The following is a 21,064-nucleotide window of genomic DNA, read 5'->3' as shown; positions in this document are numbered from 1 at the left end:
TTAGACATGTAAGGAAAGGAAAAAACAAGTCTAAAAATTCAGAGTACAATTTTTTTGCTACTATCAGTTAGATTCAAACATTTTTTTAAGGATAAACTTCAATCAAAAGAGGACTTTGTTACAGTTAAATGTCAAAATTTGCCAATTTTCTTACAAAATTTGGTAGATTTCGATTTCTTTCGTCCAGAACTATTCAACGGTGCATGACACCTTTTTGGGAAACTCTTTGTCGTGAAATAAAACAAGATTTAAAGTAAGGAGACAGTCCTGACCATTTAAAAAGCGTTCTAACTTTGCAGCCATTTAAAAAAAACCCTACCAATGACATTTTTTTTAAATCGATCCTGAAGAGATTAGTTGTTGCATTACTGGCAATAAGGATTTTCCGGGATTTTGCAGTATCAGTCGTATTTTAAACTATCTCAGTGAAAGGAAAATCCCAATAGCTCTAAAATAACTACAAAAATATCAACAATGATTAGATATTTCATTAATAGGTGCTTGAAATACCCGGAAAATCCTAATATTATTAGTAGTTGCTTATTTACAAATAATGAAATTGGAGATCCTTCTGCTTCTATACAACAACACATTTTCATGGCCGTTTTACTTGACGCATATAATATGACACTTAAGATCTTTCGATTTGATCTGATCTCTCTGTTATTGACACAGATGCATATAATTTGTTCTCTGAAATGTAGATCAACCACCGATAAGGGGACAAAATGCCAATTCCACAAATTCGCTGTCGCAAGTCGCAATCAAACGCAGCCACGATAGCGGCGAGCCGGCGCGAAAATCGTTGCTAAATCTCGTAATCGCGAGCCTAGCTAGAAAAGAGGTGCACTCGACGCGGGCGAGAGAGGCCGACTTTTATCATCTTACCCAACAGATAAAACGTCTATAAATTTAAATGGCCTTTCTTAAATCTTATCGCTCGGCGCGCGCGTAACGTTTCGAGACGTACGCCCAACGCAAAATTTAATTGAGCAAAAAATGTTTCTGCAAAGATGCAGGTTGACGCCTTTTGATTATTAGTTCAGGTTTCACATCTATGATGGCTCAATTATGTAACTGTTTTTGTTTTTAGATCGTATTTTTTTTGGAAATTTTCCTATTCTTCTTATTTATTTAGTTCGTGCTGAAATAATGCTTTAATTTTTTTTTTTGCTCTTTTTATCCCTGTCCGAGGACCGGAGGACCGGGAAGGGCGCGCACTGCACTAGCACGAATGCTGAAACCCGGGTCCCAATAACACCGCGAACGGATAACATGGGCGCACCAGGCCGCACAGGGACCCAGCCCATTGCCTCCGCACCGAGGACTGCATTGAAACGCTAGACATTCGTCCCGTGAAGCCAAATCACGCATGCTGGAAAGGTGCAAACCAGCAAGTAGCGAGTCCCAGCCTGTTGAGCAATTTGAGCATTTCGAGTCACTAAACTAACCACTTTTTGCCATGTTCGACATTGGGTAGCCAGTATTAGATCTCCCAACTGCTCAAATACCTCTCATTGCTTTGACACTCCTGAGAGTGCCTTAACAATGCGAGCCAACGGGCTGGTTCAATTTTGAGTTCAAAACGTTTAAATGAAAGATCCTTCCTAAAATATATTGAAAATTAGAAGAAAAAACCGTTAAAATTTGTATTTTCCCGCCTTTGACGGTGCAGCTCTAAGATTGGCTGTTGACTCCCCTCTCCTTGCAGAAAATGGAGAAGGGAGACGAAAGCAGCCAATCAGAGAGCTGCTACTTGTCCCTTATCTGTTTCCCCTACCTTTTAAGTCATTCTAAAACAATTTAATTTCTAAAATTCTGCAAAATTATAACGGCTGCTGCGGAAGAAGTTTATTTTTCGTCAGAAGCCAAAGATTTTGACCCGCACATGCTCCGTTTCGCTCGAACAGAAGGGTCCAGAAGCTATTAAGCGGGTTATTGCTACACCCTTGGTGCAGATGCAGTGTCCTCGGCCGCCCGAATCTTGGCCGCCGGCCCGGCCCCGCGCCGTTGATAGCTCAATGGCCAAATCCATTCGCGCATATTTATACGTACGTGTATATATATTTTTCGAGTAAAAAATGATTGCAGCCGCGAGAGGTCGCCGACCTGTTCACCGCCGTCTAGCTATTTTCGATTGCACACCAGAGTGGGCGATAAATTGCACCGAGAGAGCGGCTCTCCTCTTTATTAGCGCTCGAGTGCGAAAAGCACGAATATACATAAACGTGTGTGAGAACATTTTTCCAACTCTCGGGGTTTACTTCTTTACTTTATCTCTGCTTTTGATTTTTTTTTGTTAGAAATCATTAATTTTTAATTAGTCATATTAAGCTAACAGTGTTCAATGTTCGAATTATTAATTTTGCATTAAGAATTAAGAAGGTATTTATTGCCCATCTATTTAAAATAAAACTTTTAATGCTATTATTATAAGAAATGTTATTATTCTTACATTAAAATTAAATTTCGTTTGGACCACTAAGCCGTGATATTTTTTTTATTTAAAGCAAAATAAATATTAATCTAAAATCTCTCCTTTTTCTGTTTCTTACCGAAAGACGAGAATTTCTAAATTAATGCTGTTTTTCAAGCGTGTTTCACATTTTGATACTTCATCGCACGCGTAAATTTAACTCTCATTTCAAAAGCCGCGAGAGCATTTTCGTCCCAGGGGTGTGCGCCAAAAATTAAACTGGAATTATCGTAAATCGCGGACGTGTGAGCCGTCGTTTCCGAACGCAATTAGTCACTCTCTCATCCTTTTGCATTTGAAACGGAGCAGCAGACGGCGGGAGCGAAAAAAGTGCAGAGGATTCGCGACGAGAGCCAAGTAGCCAAGTCTGCGTGTGTGTATGTGTGAAGTAATATTCCCGGCTGCGTAATAACGCGCTGTGTGTGTTTTCAAGTCTGTTCCCTCTCGTGCGCGCGCAACACTCCGCGGCTTATGTGTTGTGTTTACTAAAAGTATAATTAGTCGTCAACTAAAAATACCAGCACGGCAGCAGACGAGAGAGAAGAGAGCTAGAAAGCGCTCGTTTGCGCTGCGGACAACAGGCTTTGTCTTTGTCTGCCGCTGGACCTGTCAGCTGATTGCCCTCCAAGCATGCTGGAAAATCTGATGCAACACATTCGGCCCCCCCCTCGGCAGACGGAGTTACGACTGCAGCGCCTCTAGTGGCAGGAGGAGAAGGAGTAGAGGCTGGTTGTGGCTGCAGATTGGTGCATGGGTTTGTTGTAAACTCTCTAATCGGCCACTAGAGGCGCTCGAGTATTCCTCAGGGGGTTAAACTTGATAAGAATTCATTTGTTTTTATGTTTTTACCTAGCTATGGTCGTGTTAGTCAATTTTATGAATTAATTTTTGTCTAACAAATCCAATTAAAGTATTATTTATTTTTTTCCGATTTCAGTTTCAAATACTGCATGGATTTTGAAGGGTTTTTGAAGAGCATAAAAATTAAATTATATTTTAAAAATAACAACTTCTAGATTTTTAGTCATTTAAGCCCAAATTCTATGAGAGTCAACATTCTTGCCAGATTTTCTATTCTCCCAATAGCTGGTTTTTGTTCTCAAATTCAAATTTAAAAAATTCTCCTTGAAATAAACATCTTAAGAAAAATGTACCTTTTTAAATAAACTATAAATATCCCCCCTAAAATAAATTTTCAGTATTTAAATTAAGTCTAGAAAAATAAAACTAAAAGCTATAGTGAGAAGCTCCAAAAATCACCTTTTTTGGTCAGGTCTTAACAATTTTTGCGAAGATGCACGGAGGAAGGTGAGACGGGTGAAAATATGTGCGTGGCAACTGCACTTGGGCGACCTGCTGCCAGTCAAAAAGGGTTATCCGAGTGACAGGACAAAGGCGTGCTTCACTACGCCCAGCGGGCTATGACGTCAGCCGCGCGCAAAGTACATAATATATAATTCGCGGCGCGCGGACACACCTTCTGCATCAATTGGACGCGCAACAATAAAAAGTTTTAGACAGCGTGTCTCCAAGGCATTTGCTGACGCTTTTCCCAACCTAAAAAGTTCAGTTCGTTCATCCTGCTCTCTCTTAAATCATCTAAACGGGGCCTTGGCTCTTTAAAAATCGTTCAACAAACATAATATGATCACGATTTTTCTCGCTTCTAAATTTTATCAAATTGTTGTTATGAATACAAAAATTGTGGCTAGCTAGAGAAGTTCACATGGAGGAGAATTTACTTCTAAATTGGTTGTTAATTGTACCTTCATTACCATTATTTATTAATTATTTAGAAACATTTTTATGTTTTCGAAATTAAAAAATTATAAAACAATAAGGTAAAAGATAAATAATTGGCTGTTTATTTTTAAAAAATATTAAAAATCTTAAAATTAAAAAATGGGTATATAATTTATCTAAAAATATTTATCTGATTTTATGCAAGGAAAATTAAATTTGCACTTAACACATTACATTAAGTTTTACTTTAATTATTAGTATTAACTATTCACATTCATTTTACAATTTTTTAATATCAAAATTAAAATAAAAATAGTCAATTTTTGTTCAAATAATCTTGATGGGAACGAGAAATGGTGAGTTTAGCCAAAGTGGAGCGGAGGACAGCACAGTTTTTGGCATAAATCACAAGTGCCATTGATGCGAGCGGCTCGGAATAAATTACGGAGTCGCCGAGCCACGAAATAAATCACATATTTGCCGGCAAACACGGCTCGTCGTCGTCGTCGTCGCTCATAAATGGCGCGACATTGTCATGCAAATCGCGCACGTCCTCGTCCGAGCCAGCTTGGGCGCGGTGCAGATTAAGAAGAGAGAAAAGAGAAGAGAGAGAGAGAAAAAAAGAGCGCTGTCGATTCACGAACGAAGCAGGCTACGGTAGTAAGGTCAAGGTGCACCGCCTACCAGAGGTCACTGCACACCTCAGCTGATGTCATCCTCCCCGGCACTATCAAATTTCAGCCCGCGAGCACACGCGTTTTGCCGCCTCTTTTTCGGTCGGACAAGGGTAGCCCTCACTATCCTGAAATCGTTCTCTTCTAGTTGTAAATATTTCAAGGGTTTATTATTTTATTCAAAAGGATCAGTTTTTAATTATTTTTTATTTGGAAAAAATCATTAAATATAAATTCTTTTGTTATGACGTTAACGAGGAAAATAAATTTCTTGGTGGGTCAGTTAGATTTTTTTTATAAAAATTAAATATTTGCGTGTGGCCTTACAATTTAAATTCTATCTCTAGGCATTGATTTACACTTCAGACTATCAAGTCTGCATTCCATAAATTATTGAAATTTAAGCAATATTTTAAAATGATTTTTATTCCAAATTTTTTATTTTGGTAAATTCATGCACCTTCTTAAAATTTTGATTCGAAGATTTGATTTTTGTACTTAAAATCAAAAGGTTTTTTATTTTCACTTCTCCTTCAGCTCTGCGTACAAAATAAAACCTGTGTGTAAAAAATAAACTTCACCGTGATTTTGTATTTATTTTTGCTCATTGTCAAGGTGACCCGGGCCGATAGCCGAGAGAATATTTATTCAAACAAAGAGATTGTGTGTGTGTACTCGTTTACTTAATTTTCGGTCGCAGTTGTTGAAGTTCCTCGGCCGCGTTAATGTTTCGGCAGCGAGGCGTGCGCGCGCGCTCCTTTTTTGTACGTGTGTACGCGGCGCGCCGAGAAATTGCTGTAAAAATGTAAAGTGAGATACGCGCAAGACAAAGGAAATTAACATTCGCGCGGCGCACGCCCCTTTTTATGACGACTCGTGTTCGCCGCCGCTGCTTTCATTCTTTTGCCGCACGATCCCTTTCTTCTCTTGTTGACATTCCCGACAAATTTATTTCGTCTGGAAATTCTGGTTTCATTTATTTACTCTGGAATTTTGAATTTTTGGTGTCTTTTAAAAAATTTAGAAACTTTAAACTTGGTGTTATTTTTGTAGTTATTTAAATTTTCTTTTTACAGATATCTGATCATACTTAACTGCTTGAAATTGATTATTTATTGCAGTTGGTGCCAGATGTGCGATAAAATTGGTTCGCTTTGCGCAGATCTAAGATGGCGTCTGAATGTGGGAAACAAAAAGCTCTCTTTGGATTGCCGTACGAGTGTCAAAAGTTTGTTTTTACGATCCAAAAGACGCAATTAGTTAAAAGTAATGCAACTTAATTATGTCTTAATATTGACGAAAACTTGCTTCTTTTCGCGCATTTTCACGTGACCGTTTTTTCGCGCCATACTCCAACGGACGCCATATCTGCGCGTTGCACGAGTCTGGCCCCCGCTGAATTATTGGTAGTTAATATGCGGGGGTTCACGAGATTTCGTCACTTACTTTCTTTTTAATTGTGCTCTGTAATGAGAGCAGTCAATTGTTTTCAATGGTCTGTGATCAAGGATTATGTGCTTCAATGATCTCATTCCCAAAATTTTATTTATAATTTTTTTTAGCATATTTTGTATATTTTTAATAAATATTACATACCGCAGCTAGTAAAAAAATAATTTTTATTTTTAAAACTATAGTTTAGTTTAAAAATTTTATTTTTCAAATAATTTTAACAATTATTAAATAAGTATAACTTAGTGATTAATTATATTTATTGCATTTCTTTAAATTTTGAAACAAATTGATATAAAAATACTTAAATAAAATGTATATTAATAACTCAACACTGACGGAAGGAAATTATCACTTTACGAAAGTATTTTTTTTCCTTCGTTCAAACAGAGTTAAGGTTACATTAAACTATCCAACATATTATGAACCATCTTGTTAATTAAATATAAAACGAAAAATAGGAACAATTCGATGATCTTCAGACAATATTTAAATAGAATAAACAATTTTAATAAAATATAATAAATATTCCTCTTTCAGCCATGCAAAAATTTAGAGATTTGACCAGCGACACTGATTCCGGCCCGTTGAAGAGTGTCAGCGAGATAAAGGGCTAATTATTATCATCTTCGGCGTGTTGCCGGTGCCACGGCACACGTGGTGCGCATGCATTCGGTGCGCGATCGGGACGCGTGCGTCTGCTGCGGTGTGCGAGAGCGCAGAGGCGGAGGCGAGAGAGCCGTTGGCGCCGTGCAGACGCGCGCTCAGACCTTGGCATTGCTGCTGCTGATGCTGCTGCACTGAAATTACAATTAATGCCGTGTGTGTGTGTGTCTGTGTGCCGCGCCTGGTGCCGAGAAAAAGCTGCGACGGCGGCGGCACCGGCAACACACACACACACACGGGGCGCGCAGGTATTTATGCAAATCTCGCCCAATTTGAATAGCCCGGATGATTATTTATGGGAGCAGCAATTATGCAGCGAGGGGCGGAGAGCGAGATGAGCCGCCGGATTCCTCGCAAATTGCCGGCCACTATGTCAAAGTCCGCTCTGCCTTGCCGGCGGCACCGCAACCGCCAGGCCCCCGACCCAACCTCGCCGCCCGTGATTTATCTAGCTTTTTATGCTTTCCCCGATCCTTACATTTTTCCCATCGGACCACATATGCGCCCTCGGTCACTGCAGTTCCGCAATCCGCGATTTATTGCCAATTAATATGAGAATATTCGGACTTGGAGAACCCAATTATGCTAGAGTAGCGAGTTTGGAGTTGGGTTTCCGGCTAAAATAGTCGTTCTCAGAAATGTTAAGGATCTTCAAGGCAATGAAATGCGAAAAGGGTTAGAAGACGTTGCTTTTAAGGGTCTAAATTTTTTTCAAGAAGGAAATCAAGATTTCAATACATAAATCATAGATTTAATTGTGGTTATTTTGTTCATTTCTAGTCAAAATCGGTTTTTTGCTGAAAATACTTCTTAATTTATTTTTAAAATCATTCATTTAATTAGAATTGTATGGTTCTTGATTTCTGAATGTAATTCGCCCATACATTTACAGAGATTAGAAAAATTGCGAGATAAATTAACCTGCTTGAGTTTGAATGAAAGGAAGACCAACTCAAAGTTAAAAAACAGAAGAAGGGTTAAAATTTTAAGGAAAAATCAGAGGAAGACATGAATCATGCATTTAGAAGGAATTTAAAAGCAAAATTAGAGTTATTTTCAAATATAATATCTTGTAAAACGGTTTAAACAGTCAAGTGCATCTTATTTGATAAAAACTATTTTGGATTTATGTATATAAATCTGTTTATATGCACATGAAAATGGTCGTTCCTATGGGCAGTTTTTTAATATTTTACTTTTCATGTAACAGAGGTATGAGACAGAGAGTCACAGTAATCATTTAATTCATTGCTTAATGTGAAGCACAATTATATCCTTTGGCCTCTATAATTCAAAAATCACAAACGTACACATCATAATATATCTACTTTCTGAGTATTTCTCTCCTGGGCACAATGTGAATTTATTTAAGTAAAAAAACTACCTCTTTTTTGTAAATACAATTTGAATATCAGTAAATTAAATAGATATAAGATTCATATGTATTAATAGTAGTTAATGTAATTAAAATTGTTCAATATATTTGTAATACACAAAAATATTTTAATTAAAATTTAGAGTTTTCATATAAAGTGCATATTGTTATTAAAAATCAACGTATTAGTAAGGTTACGTCAATTTGTCTATAATTACTTAGATTTTTCTGCAATTCTCTTAGCACTACTCCTTGGTAATTTTTCAACTACAATAAGCTGAATAAGCTAATCAAGAAAATTTATCGGTCTGTTTTCCACAATCCTCTGAACTAATGGATTTTCATTTCTTTGGGCCTTACTGAGGGGGCCCAAGAGCTCGATCTGCTGTTTATTTAGAGTACGTGAAGCACAATGATACCCTTACTAAGGGTCCCTTAGGCTTCTACTATTAGAAAATCCCTTGATGATTTGGATCTATAGTTATACTATCATGTATGTCCTGGACACAATGTCAATATATATTTAAATAAAAAAAACTATCTCTATTTTGATAATTTAGTTTATAGTTCAGGAAATTAAAAAATAAATTAAAAATTCGAATGATATGATAATAGCTAATTTAATTAAAATTGTTTATAATATATTTAAAATAAAAAAACTATTTAATTAAAATTTAAAATTTTAATATACTGTGTATTTTGTTAATATTAAAAAAATCTAACATATTAAAACGTATACATTTGTGTATTTATAGTTGCTTCCAATCCTCTACAATTCTTCTAGCACCCCTTGGTAATTTTTCAGCTCCATTAAGCTGAATAAGGTAAACAAGGAAATAAATGCTACTGCAAAAAATAATCGATTGACAGATCAATATTTAACTAGGCTGAGATTGCTGTATTTTCAAATAATTTAAATTTTTTTCAATTTTACTAAATAAAAATGACTGGAATACGTTTAATCTTTGAAAATTCTTGCCTACTTCTATAAATTTATTCAAAACAAATTTAATGCTGATTGTCGACTCAAAACGAATTAAATATGTTTAAATTTTTCCTAATTTAAAACGAAAAGATTAGCAACAAAGTTGCAGGAAGCGGTCGTAAATCCTCCTAGAAACGAAATTTCCCAAGAAAGTTTGGCACGCAGCAAGGCGACTGGCTGCTTTGAATAGTGCAGGTGAATGGAGCGAGACTGCGTTCGCACCTAGCCAATTAATCAAGCCGCGGCTGCGGCGGCAATGCACAAAATATACCGCTTTCCTTCTCTCCGTGTCGAGAGAGGTAAACGCCTTTTAATTGTGCAAATAAAAAAAAGGTGGTTCGTCAGCGGCGGCGGTGGCGGCGGCGGTTACGGTGCGGTATTAGACGGAATGTTATTGTTCGAACGCGCGCGCGAGAGAGAGGCGGGCGTCTATAACGAGAGAATTAGTGGGCCAAGTGCCATGTGTGACGTTGAAACCGAAATAGTAGAGCTTGCCAGGCCTGTCCTGTACTGTCCTGTCCACCGAGGGGCGCTTTCTTGCTCGCTCGCTCGCTGTGCCTCACTGCTCTGCACTCGCGGACAACTTGTCGCGCGCAGACAATCTTAAACTGTTTCTGCACCGTAATTAATTTGACTGTTATTTTCCGTGTACTTCTCACTAGGATTAATTGCATTATTTACAGCCAACGTATTATTTTATACAAGTATTAAGAATTCTTTCTATTGATATTTTTGGATTTATTTTTTTAATTACGAAATTAAAATCTGGTTTTGACCTATTGCGTGTGATGGATGAATACCTTGGGACAAAATTAAAATTTAGAATGCTATTTAATTAGGAAATAAATATTTGAATATTTTAAAATTTCGTCTTCCAAAATAAAATTGAAAATTTGAATTATTAAATTAAATAAAAGTGCTGAAAATATTTATCTTTTGTAATTTTCGATCTGGTCAATTTTTATTTTAATTTCAAATCATTTTCTAAAGATTTATCTATAAACTTAAGCGATTATATTTTGTAACGTCTTCTCTGTTTTGGTGCATGGCCTGCACCGAAAAGTTAATTTAGCATTTTGTTTGAATATCTGGCTCAAATGATGAGTTTGTGCAAGTAAAGTTGTGTTTCAGTCCAAAACCTTCACTACTAGAGCGTCACCAAAAGTTTTAGACCTTATCCCCTTATTTTCATTGTTTATCCGCAAGAATCTGGCGATGAAAACGAGACGAAAGGGTTGAAACTCGATAGATCAAAATTTAACACCAAATAATTTATTTCAAGGGGGATTTTTGTTCGATTTCTCAGTTGGAAACATTCTTGATAACCAGCAATAATTTTTTTAAATTTGCAGTCCAGATGAAATAAATTTTTATATTATTAGAATTTGTGATTCAAGCAAATTTTATGTTACATTGCTCAAAGAGCAGGGAAAATTTATTTTCAGCCAGTTAAATTTTAGTATTAAAATATTCAATATTCAGTGATAAACGTTATTTTAATTTTTTGGATTAAAGCATTGGGATATAAAACGAATTTAATTTAATGCTTTTATATATCGGTTTAAGAATAACATGGATTTATTGAAAATCTAAATTGATTCTAAGAAAATTATATCTCAAATACCATCAATACCTACCTATTAATTTAATTTATGAATAATTAATATATTTACTACATTCCCCATCAATTTATAAAATTAGCTTAAATCAAATAAAGAATATATTTAAAATTATGAAGTATATAACTGCATTTCTTTTCCATGTAAGAATAAGCGTTGATTTTAATTATATTATTTGATGAGAATTAATTAGTTGACATTGCAGGAAGAGATGATTTTTTTAAAAGAAAATTGATTTTAATGAAATAAATAATATACTAAGAATTTTGTAGAAATGTTGGCTCTAAACATTGTTCCTAAAAAGGAGGAAAAATATAATTATTAAACAAAAATATGTTTTTATTGATTTTACTATACTGCTAAAAACTGCTCCAAAACCTCGGATAGTCCTTGTCACCGCAATATATACGGATTCATGCAATTAAAGCCAAAATTGGCATAATAGGAATTAATTTATTTAATTTTTATTTGAAAAGTGGCAGCAATGTTAACATGCTTTTCAAGGTCCTTATTGGATTATTGCAGTTTGAAGAATGTAAAATTAATCAAAACCGTTTGTTGTAGGTAACAATTTTAATCATTTTAAAATTTTGCCCAGTTTAAATCTAATAATTTTTTTTGGCAACAAGTAAAGCTGAAAATAACGTTAAAATATTTAAGTTGGTGATATTCGGGCGCGATAATTGCACCCAAACGGCTCCTCTCGCGGCTGAATGAAAGGACAGGCTCAATTTCTGGCCGGTCCATTCATCACCGCGCGCGCGGAGAGGCCTTAATCCTGGTGGCGCGCGCGTTGTCGGCGGCGAATTGCGCGACAATCTGCTGCTTTTGCACAAAGTGGCCCATTCCACTTGCAAAATAAACAAGACTGCTTTGGCGAAAGCCGACGACGGTGTTTTCGGTTTTCGGCCGGCTAGAACTAAAACCAGAGCTGCGGGCCCGCCGATGCCTGGCCCCGCGTGACTAACGCAGCAGGAATTTAGCTGAAAATCTGAAAATCCTGCGCGCGCTAAGCGGTGCTGGCCTAATTTTAAAAGACAACTTGGGCGGCTATTTCGGCCCCCAACACGCATATTACTCATTATTACGGCTCTGGCAACAGCGGCCATTACCACAATGTTGAAAAGTGTAAATGCTGCCGAGAGATAAATCGCTTTCACGGCGCCCAAAACTAAATCGAGACCGTTCTCGTTCATTCAACAAGATTACTTTAAAAGTTAAAACCATTGACTTTCAAAATTAAACAACTAATAATTTAAAATTTAAATTTTTACAATATAACTTTTGTTATACATATATACATAAATATTTTATTAAGACAATAATTATTACTTTTTTAATTTTTTTTTTCAAAAAATATAGTTGATTTATTTTATGTCTTTAAATCGTTACTGTCATATTATACTGTATCAAAATAAATTATAAAAATAAGAATAAATTAATTAAGACATGCTAATTAGATAATTGCGATATACGATATATGTTAAATTGTTGTACGATAATGGAACTGACTCCAGTTGTCTGTCTATATCTTATTATTATTATTATTATTATTGATAAATTCGAACTGAACGGGAAGTTTATAAAAATCTATGATAAACGTAATTTAATTCGTTCTTTTCATTGACCAATTTAAAAATTAAGGTATGCGTTGGTTCCTCTCATCAAGTCTGGTCAAATGATCACAACATTAAAGGTCACCGGTCAAGGTCAGAAGTCAGGTTGTTAAATGGAAATTGGGTCTTCTTTTTATTTCACAAATCTGTAAAGCACAAACATAAGAAGTCCCGAGGCTTATGTGAACTATTGTGAAAATCTTAGAATTATCTTCGCTTCCGTTTTTGAGATATTCCACTTTGAAACTTGGAAAAAATGAATTTTTTAATTGTGGCAAATAATTATTGGTTACTGTTAGACCAGTCTTAATCGACTGAAGGGTTTAAAGGGTGTTGGCTCCAGCCTTTTTCAATCTTTTACTAAAATTCAATTTGCAAAATCGTGATTTCAACTTTTTTGCGTGAATTTTGTTTTTAATTTCCAAATTTTCCGTGACTCGTCTATAAGATCGAATTTTAAAATGAATATTTGTACAAGTTGGTGGTGAAAATTTCTAGAATTTGCAATTTTTTCAATTTCGTTAGAAAAAATGTCAAGGATGTACTGAGTTTCTAAATTTAATTTAATTAAAAAATTGCCTCTTGTGGTAGTATAAACATCTTCCAACTTCTGATTCAACTGCTAATAGAAAAAAATTAAAAAATTCCTTTAAAGTGTACTCTATGCGAATGTATGTGAAAATTCCTTCTATTTTTGGGGAAATCTTTTTTAAAATTACTAAAGTTTTGATTTTTAAATTGTTGTCACCACCATATCTAGGGTTTTACGAGCTCAGAATTTGACAAATTTCCCTCATAAAACTCGCCTTGACCTATCTTAGTAAACTGGAAGGTTTAGCAGTTGTTTATTCCCCTCAATTCCCCAAAAAATTGACAACAAGTTGCCGTTTTTCTTGCTCGGGATGCATCATCTGAGTCTCTCGTTTTATTATCTCGCAGAAAAAGGCAACGAATTTCATATAATTACACCTGCAGGTCTGCTCTCTCTTTTTTCTCTCTCTCTCTCTCATCTGTGCTGTGGCGCGCGAGTAAACACACGAGATAAGATGAGCTGTCGCTTATTGGCGATAACAGCGCCTGCTCCGGCGCGGCGTCTCGGCCGCGCGGCCGTAAAAAAATCCAAAAGACAAAGGCCGTTCCTTAAAAGGCGCTAAATTTTTACGACCGTAATCGGAACCTAATTACTCTCGAAAATGGAATTTCCGACGCGGACGACGCAAAAAGCTCCCTACATGGAGAGCTGGCCCGACGCCGGACAACACAAAAGAATAACGAGAAACACAGCACGCGCCGTTTGGCCTGCCGAAAAATGCAAAAAAAAATGAGAGGCAGACACGGCGCCTCCTTTCCTCCTTTTCTTTCCTCCAGCCGCTAAATTGGAATTATGTTTTATTGCACCCCGTGCTGTCAAACCTTTTTCCTCCTCTTTCGCAGTCGCTTTTTATCATTGCAAAAAGTTTCATGCCCCTCGAGAGCACAGAGACATTCAAATAGGCCAAGGAGAAATGCAAACATTGAGTGAGTGTGTGTGTGTGTGTGCGTTTGCCTTATCAACGCGATAGAGTTAATGTGTAGTTAAATCAGTAGAAAGTGTCGCACATACAACAGCTTTTCTCGGAGAAAAATCCAGCATCCTGAGGCGCATAGTAGACGCTTAAACGCACTTCGGAAATAAAATTTATTATTCTTCGGATTTAAATTAAATTTTATTTTTGAACTTATTCTTTTGATAATCTTGTTTGTAGTTTTGAGATAAAATTAAAATTATGTCTGAAAATTTCTATCACCTGGAAAACCCGAGTTTTTGAGCTAATAAGTAGTGGAAAAACCTACAAAACATATGGTGTTGATTAATTTAAATGATTTTAACATTTTTTTGAACTTCCAAACGTCACGGAACCAATAAATGAACACAAATCATACAATTTTGAGCGATTTGGACCATCCTTAAAATCGTTTAATTTACCTCCGTTGTCCTTCTCAAGATAAATTTTCTCAATTTAATTTTTTCAACTCTAAATATGTATTTTTTGATCTTCCTTCCAATCTAAAAACAGTTCTTTTATGTGATTGAAATAAAAATTTAATATCCTTGCCAATCTTTAAATGTTTCGGTGGAGATAAACTCAAAATATCAACAAAATTAATAAAAAACAGTCTCAAAATAAGCAAATAATGCTGGGAAATCTGTCCTGTTGGTCTCTGATCGATTGTTTTGTAACGTAAACAGAAAAAAGGAGTCCATTAACGACCAACGCATTTTCCTGGTGCTCCAAAAAAATTAATTTCCCTGTCCATGCCCTGCAGTGTGTTTTGCGTTTTCCTTGTATCTCTTTTTTGCGCATGGAAAATAAATTAATGCAGCTGTGCTGCTGCTGCTTTCACCTCGATTGTCAGTTGGGAACTCACTTTGGGACAGATGAAATACAAGAAAAGACCATTACTCTCTGCAGATTTCGCGATAGGCTTCTTGGCTCAATAGAAGCATCAACAAAAAAACGAGAAACTGCATGGCAGCATTGAAAACTTGCATCGCGTTTAGATATAGAGCTCGAGATAAACACAAACGCAGAAAGGAAAAAGACTGATGACACGAATTCGAACACATTGATGCAATAATCAATAATGAGACACTGGTTTTAAGAGGAAAATCTCGGATTGGAATATATATGTATTAATGCAGCCGCCAGTCGACACATTTATACTCTTGTAATCAGATGGAACGTTTTAGAGTGCTTGCTCATTTGTCACGAGAGTGGAAAATTGCTTTTAAATCAGCCAGCTGCTGCAGTCTCCATTAAATTAATTCATTCGTGATTAACTTGCAGCTTGTCACAAACACATGTACTAGCTTTTTATAATAGAGGAAAAATGTCCTATTCATGCGAGACAAGGAGCTGCACTACATAACGAGCTTTTTTTCTTGTTTCAAGTGCATGATTATGATCGAACTAAAATTACAATAACAAATTCCTAGACGAGGTTTAGATTAACTTTCAAGTGATTATAAGATTAAGATATTGGCCTCAGGGGGAATTATAATATTTTTAGAAAAATAAAATATTTAATTAATTAAAAAAACAGCAGCAGTTCAAGTTAAAATTAATATATATAAAGAAAGTTTCAAGTAAAAATAATAAATAAAATACAATTTTAAACAATAAAATAAAGAAATTTTAAATAGTATCTTATTTTTATAGAGTAAAACTAAATAAACTATAATTATTTTACTTATAAATGTTTTTTAAAATTAAAACACAGATAAATAATATCTAAATTCCAAGAAGACTAATTTAAAGAAAAAATCTAAGTGAAAACAAAAAATAATGGTTTTTGTCTACAATGATAGTTCAATAGGAGCGATGATCGTGCGCTTCAGGGAGTCTTCTAAAGTGAATATACAAACTCTTGATAATTCTTCGACCATTAATTATTCTCTAGTAATTAGGTAGAAAAAAAATCGCAGGTTGACGTTTAAATAAAAAGCGGTGAGCATTGTCTCCCTATGGAAAAATCACGATTTATTTCACCCGTAGAAAATTTTTCTATTGGGTAAATCATGAAGATAGAAATAAAATTGAAATCAAGGGTAAAAATCATCGGAAATTACGCTTATTTTGTCAATAAATCAATCCACATTAAAACTCAAATAGTCGTTGTTTGTCGATGGAATAATTATGACGTCACTGCTCAAAGAAATAGTGGAGCAGAGTTTTTCGCTGTGTTAGATTATTGCTACAATTCAGTCAATAAAATAAAATATCATTGCTGTGTTTAGGTCTTAAACTCCTGACGTCACAGGAGCTGGAAATATCTTTATTTTAAAGAATTTTGATGAAAAGAATATCCATTTTCCGATGTCATTTCATTGATTCTCAAGCGTTTCTTGATTTGAGCGTTTCTCAAAATAATTTTCCGATGGTCTCAGCTTACGAGGCCGGCACATTTTCCGCGCGAGTGAGGCAACGATCGGCCTGATTGCGGTGACCTTCACTCTCGCTGTGTGGGCCGAATAATAGTAATAAGTAATAAGCAACAAGAGAGAGAGAGAGAGACGATAATGCGAGTGCATGTTAAGAGAGCGAAGATGCTGAATGTTCCCACATGTGCTATATCACGACTGCTCGCGGGCCGACTCACGCAAAAGCCATACATGCATCTTACGCTGCTCTTTAATAAGTTTCCGTACGTATATGCACGTACGAACCAACATACTCTCTCGCCGCGAGTGTATATATATTATATATACGATGTATACACTCGAATCGTGTATGCAGAGTGTGCTCGCCGGCACTTACGGCTACGCAGCAGCAGGTAATTAAAAAATCAATGCACAGCTCGAATGAATTGTAATCAACCGCACGGCCGTCTTTCTTTTCTCTTCTCCACGCAGAGCTTTTACACTGCCAAAAAGTCGTGTGGTGCCGGCACGAATTCAAATCTGTGTATATAGAAAATTTGTGATTGTGTTTGGTGAACGAAATTTTCAACTTAAAAAAAACTCATGCTTCTTAATAAGAGATACACACTGTCAGAATAGCTTGTGTAATAGTCACTCTTTTCCATCACAACATTTTACCCAGAAAATCCATTATTACACCAGTTGAATAAACTCTTAGTGTTTGAAGTTGCTAACAGATGGCGCCACTGTATACTTTCGTAATAAATTTAATTTTAAGGCACTTCCGCTGCGATTCCAGACTCAATCCTGCCGCTGTGCTTTTTTCACTTGAAATTTTTTTTTTGACTAGCTGAAAGCTAAAATCGGTTAAGCCAATCGCCATAGGATCGTGTAAAAATAATTTTTGAAACATAAAATCTTTTTCAACGTTTCTACGGCGAATTGCTGGACTGATTTTGGTTTTCAGCACGTCAAAATAATCCATATGAAGTAAAGAGTAGACAGTAGCAGGATTGAGTCTGAAATCGCGGCGGAAGTTCATTAAAATTAAATTTATTACGAAAGTATACAATGGCGCCATCTGTTGGCGGCTTCGAACACTAAGGGCTTATGCAACTGGTGAATTCGTCATTTTGGCTGCCTTCAAAAAGGCCAGTTTTTATCTACCAATCGTGTCAACTGCCCAAAAGCCGCTGATAAATCCAAATGAATTTTCCGAGAAGCTAACGGCAGAAATGTGACGATCTAGCACGCCTTTTTGCCGGTGCACCACGACTGTTATTTATGTACATGCACGAGCATAAATACACATGCAGCTCTTTATTGGTTATATTGCGGTGCATCAACCCAAGCGATGCATTTGTACGGTTTTCACGGCGACTTGAGCCTCTATATTTTCCATTTCCATATACACAATTCCGCCGCGCGCGTCAGGTGGGTTTGAATGAAAATTTTCTTCCGCGCAAAAAACTTTCCCCAAGGACGAGTGCCCAGTCATCTTCACGCCCGAGAACGGCAGCCGCGCAAAAATTTGTGCAGATCGAATGCCAGAGAGTGTCGGCTGGAAGAAGCGAGATCGAGCAGTGAAGCGTTTTGGCGGTGCACAGGGTCAAGGTGAGCGGTGATTCATGCTACCAAAGGAGCCGTCTTTATTGTTGTTTCACAGCGTTCAAATGAACATAGACACAGATATATTTCTCGCTTAGTTTCGTGGAAGGAAAAATATTTTTATGATTTAAAATTTATTTTCTTGCGGTTCGGATATTTATGTGAAAAATTTAAATTTGATCTCATTTTAATAAAATTGTAGATTGGTTATCTCAAAAAGGAATTCATTTAATTTGTTAGTAATTTATATGAAAAAAATTACCTAGTCATGTTCATAAGGCGAAGATTTTTTTATAATAAAATTTGTACGTAAGAAAGGCCTTTTTAAGAATTTTTAATGAATAATAACGATTTTCATAGAGAATAACAATTTAAATTTTCTTTTTCCACCAAAAACTCACATTTAACACAAATTTAGATAGGTTTTTGACGTTTTTTTTCGCCCCTTTTGATGGTTTGCGTAAAATTGGGAACAATTTAACCGTTGGATATAATTAAATTTTAAAAATTTAAATTGCTTGGAATCCAAAAATTAGGATTATACCAATTTCTTCAAGTAAAATTTCAGCATCTAAAATTTTATGAATTTAATTTTTTTTAAAATGAATGGTTGAGGCTGAGAAAAAACCTATTTGTTTAAAATACTGGTTTCTATACGCAAATAAATTTAATTTTCACATTTCCCGGCAGTTTTAAACAGTTTAAATTTTGCTGATTCAGCTGTCAAGGGAGTTTAGCCCGAATGGAAGGCTCAGCTGCAAAATTAACTGCTGGGACGAGGAGGAACTGCGGGCGCTGGCGAATGCCACGGCTGCTGACGCCGGATTAGAGCGAATGCAGAGTGCAAAAAGAACGAGTCTCGCTCGCGACTTTAGTCAGCAGGTCATGGAAATGTGTGCGCGCGCTCGGAAAAATGTGCAAACTCGGCTGCTTTCTCTCGCCTTCGACAAAATAATAATTGAAAAACTGACCTGTGGAGATGACGGGCCGCTTCCTGGTCGGCTCCTCCTGCAGCGGCGGCATGTTCTTGGGGCCGCGGGCGGCGCCGGCGGCGCCGAGCAGCGCCAGCAGCATCAGCACCGGCACCGCGTTCTCCAGCCACATCACTGATTAGAAAATAATTATTCTGTTTGCACTCTCTGCTCCCGTTCGGCGGGGGTGGGTGGGTGGGTTAGGGTGTGTTATGCCGGCGGCCGACGTCGCCGACTCTTCAGCACATTCGACGCCGGTGGGTGGCCTGGCCGACACGCCGAGTCTCTCAACTTTTAACTCTCTCAGCACGGGCTGGCTCTCTCGTTCGCCAGGGCAGTGGTCTATGTCTCGCGCTCGCTCTCGCACTGACGTGAGCCCCGCCGACTCTCCAAGTGAGGGAGTCGGCCCCGCCGCGGAGTGGGGGCCGCCTAGGTGACTCCGCCTGTCTCGCTCTTTGCTGTCCGCTCGCTCTCGGTGCGTCCAAGTCGAATTGCACGCCCGCCGAACACGACCCGGCCGTGCACATTATTTGCATCCGGACGGTGACCAAACACTCAGATGCTCAAAAATTTCAAATTTGTTATTTTTAAGGCTAATTCAAATTTTAAATTTTCACCTGTAAATTGTGAGACAAAGCTATTAATAATAAATGTGAGACACAATTCATTCAAAGATTAGATTCGTAGTTTTTCAAATGGCAGGAACTGTCACGCTACTGGAAGTTGCAAAAATAATGTGCAAATTTTCGAGAAATTTTCTAAATCTGAGCTTCCATGTTTCTTGACCTTTATTTTGATTTTTTACTAGATTCATAAAAAAATAGATCTAATTAACCAGTAAACTTGGCACCAACTGGTTTTTTTGTAGTTTTAATGGTCTTTTTTGATTTTTTTTTTTAATAAAAAAATAACTGATGGGGAACGAAAGAAAATTGAAATTTTTTGTTTTTTTTCCCCATAAAATTTACAGCACTTGTCTTAGTAATTCAAAATTCTAATCCAGCAATTCGTCCTGGTCCCGGCAAAATTGCGTAACTTTCAACAACCAAACGCGAGTTTTCTTGTTGCAAGAAAAGGTCAACAATCAATTCAACAATGAAAATTTGGGTGTCTGTTGAACGTTGCGCAATTTTGCCGGGACCAGGACGAATTGTAAGGATTTTTCAACATTGTCCAGTCCGTCCCTGAATATACTGTTGAACAATTTTTTTAATGATTTAAATTTAGGAACAATCGCTTTAACATCCAAAAAAGATTTTTTTCTGTTTCATGAAATGATAGAAACCCTACTTTTTAATTAGACTGATTGTTGGAAAAAAACTCAATATTTGTAAAAGTAGCACAAATGATTCCTAAAAATTACTAAAACAAAGTTTAACATTATAATGTTTGTTTGCCATTACAATGTTAAATAATACAAAATTTAATTAACAATTAAAAACTATAAGTTTTATTTTATATTAACTATTATTTTTTAATATATATTTTAAATTATTGCAATTGCTAAATTAACTTAATTTAATTACCTGCTACATTTTTAATATAGATTGTTCCTAAACGTCTTATAAAGGAAAAATATTTTATAAATAAAAGTGTTTTCCTTCTCATTAAGTAAATCTTTCTAACAAAAATTGAAATTGGGATATTGAGCTCTTCAGATTTTTAAGAGTGGTAAAATATTTTCCCACTATGACTGTATGATGTAAAAAATATAAAATAAATAGCTTTTCGCACCATATGCGGAGTGTAATATTATTAAATTTTGTCATCGAGTGTGCTTTTGGTTAAAAAAATTAACTATTCAATCTGCTCACAGAACAGAACAGCGGTGGCAGCGGCGTGGAGAAAAGAAAGCCTTGTGCCACCTGCCGGCACAAATAGGCTCTAACCGCGTTAATTAAGACTTGATTAATTAGTGCCGCGCGCGCTGCCGAGAAATTGAAAAAAAAAAAAACAGCGACGAGAACGTGTTATTCGA

At 36.3% G+C, this 21,064-nt stretch overlaps 1 protein-coding gene across 1 annotated transcript in view; it reads right to left on the bottom strand.

The window, feature by feature from the left end:
* sog (short gastrulation) overlaps positions 1–19,487 on the bottom strand; it is a 59,935-nt gene extending 40,448 nt beyond the window's left edge. The window contains exon 1 of the mRNA XM_065483267.1: positions 19,087–19,487. Coding sequence (XP_065339339.1) covers positions 19,087–19,219 — 133 coding nt within the window. The 5' untranslated portion in view covers positions 19,220–19,487. The remainder of the gene's footprint in view (positions 1–19,086) is intronic.
* Positions 19,488–21,064: the final 1,577 nt, after the last annotated feature.

Source organism: Cloeon dipterum, chromosome 3 (assembly GCF_949628265.1).
Source record: "Cloeon dipterum chromosome 3, ieCloDipt1.1, whole genome shotgun sequence".
NCBI classification, from domain to species: domain Eukaryota; kingdom Metazoa; phylum Arthropoda; class Insecta; order Ephemeroptera; family Baetidae; genus Cloeon; species Cloeon dipterum.
The sequence above is the reverse complement of the archived record's forward strand: the minus strand, read 5'-3'. Positions and strand labels throughout refer to the sequence as shown.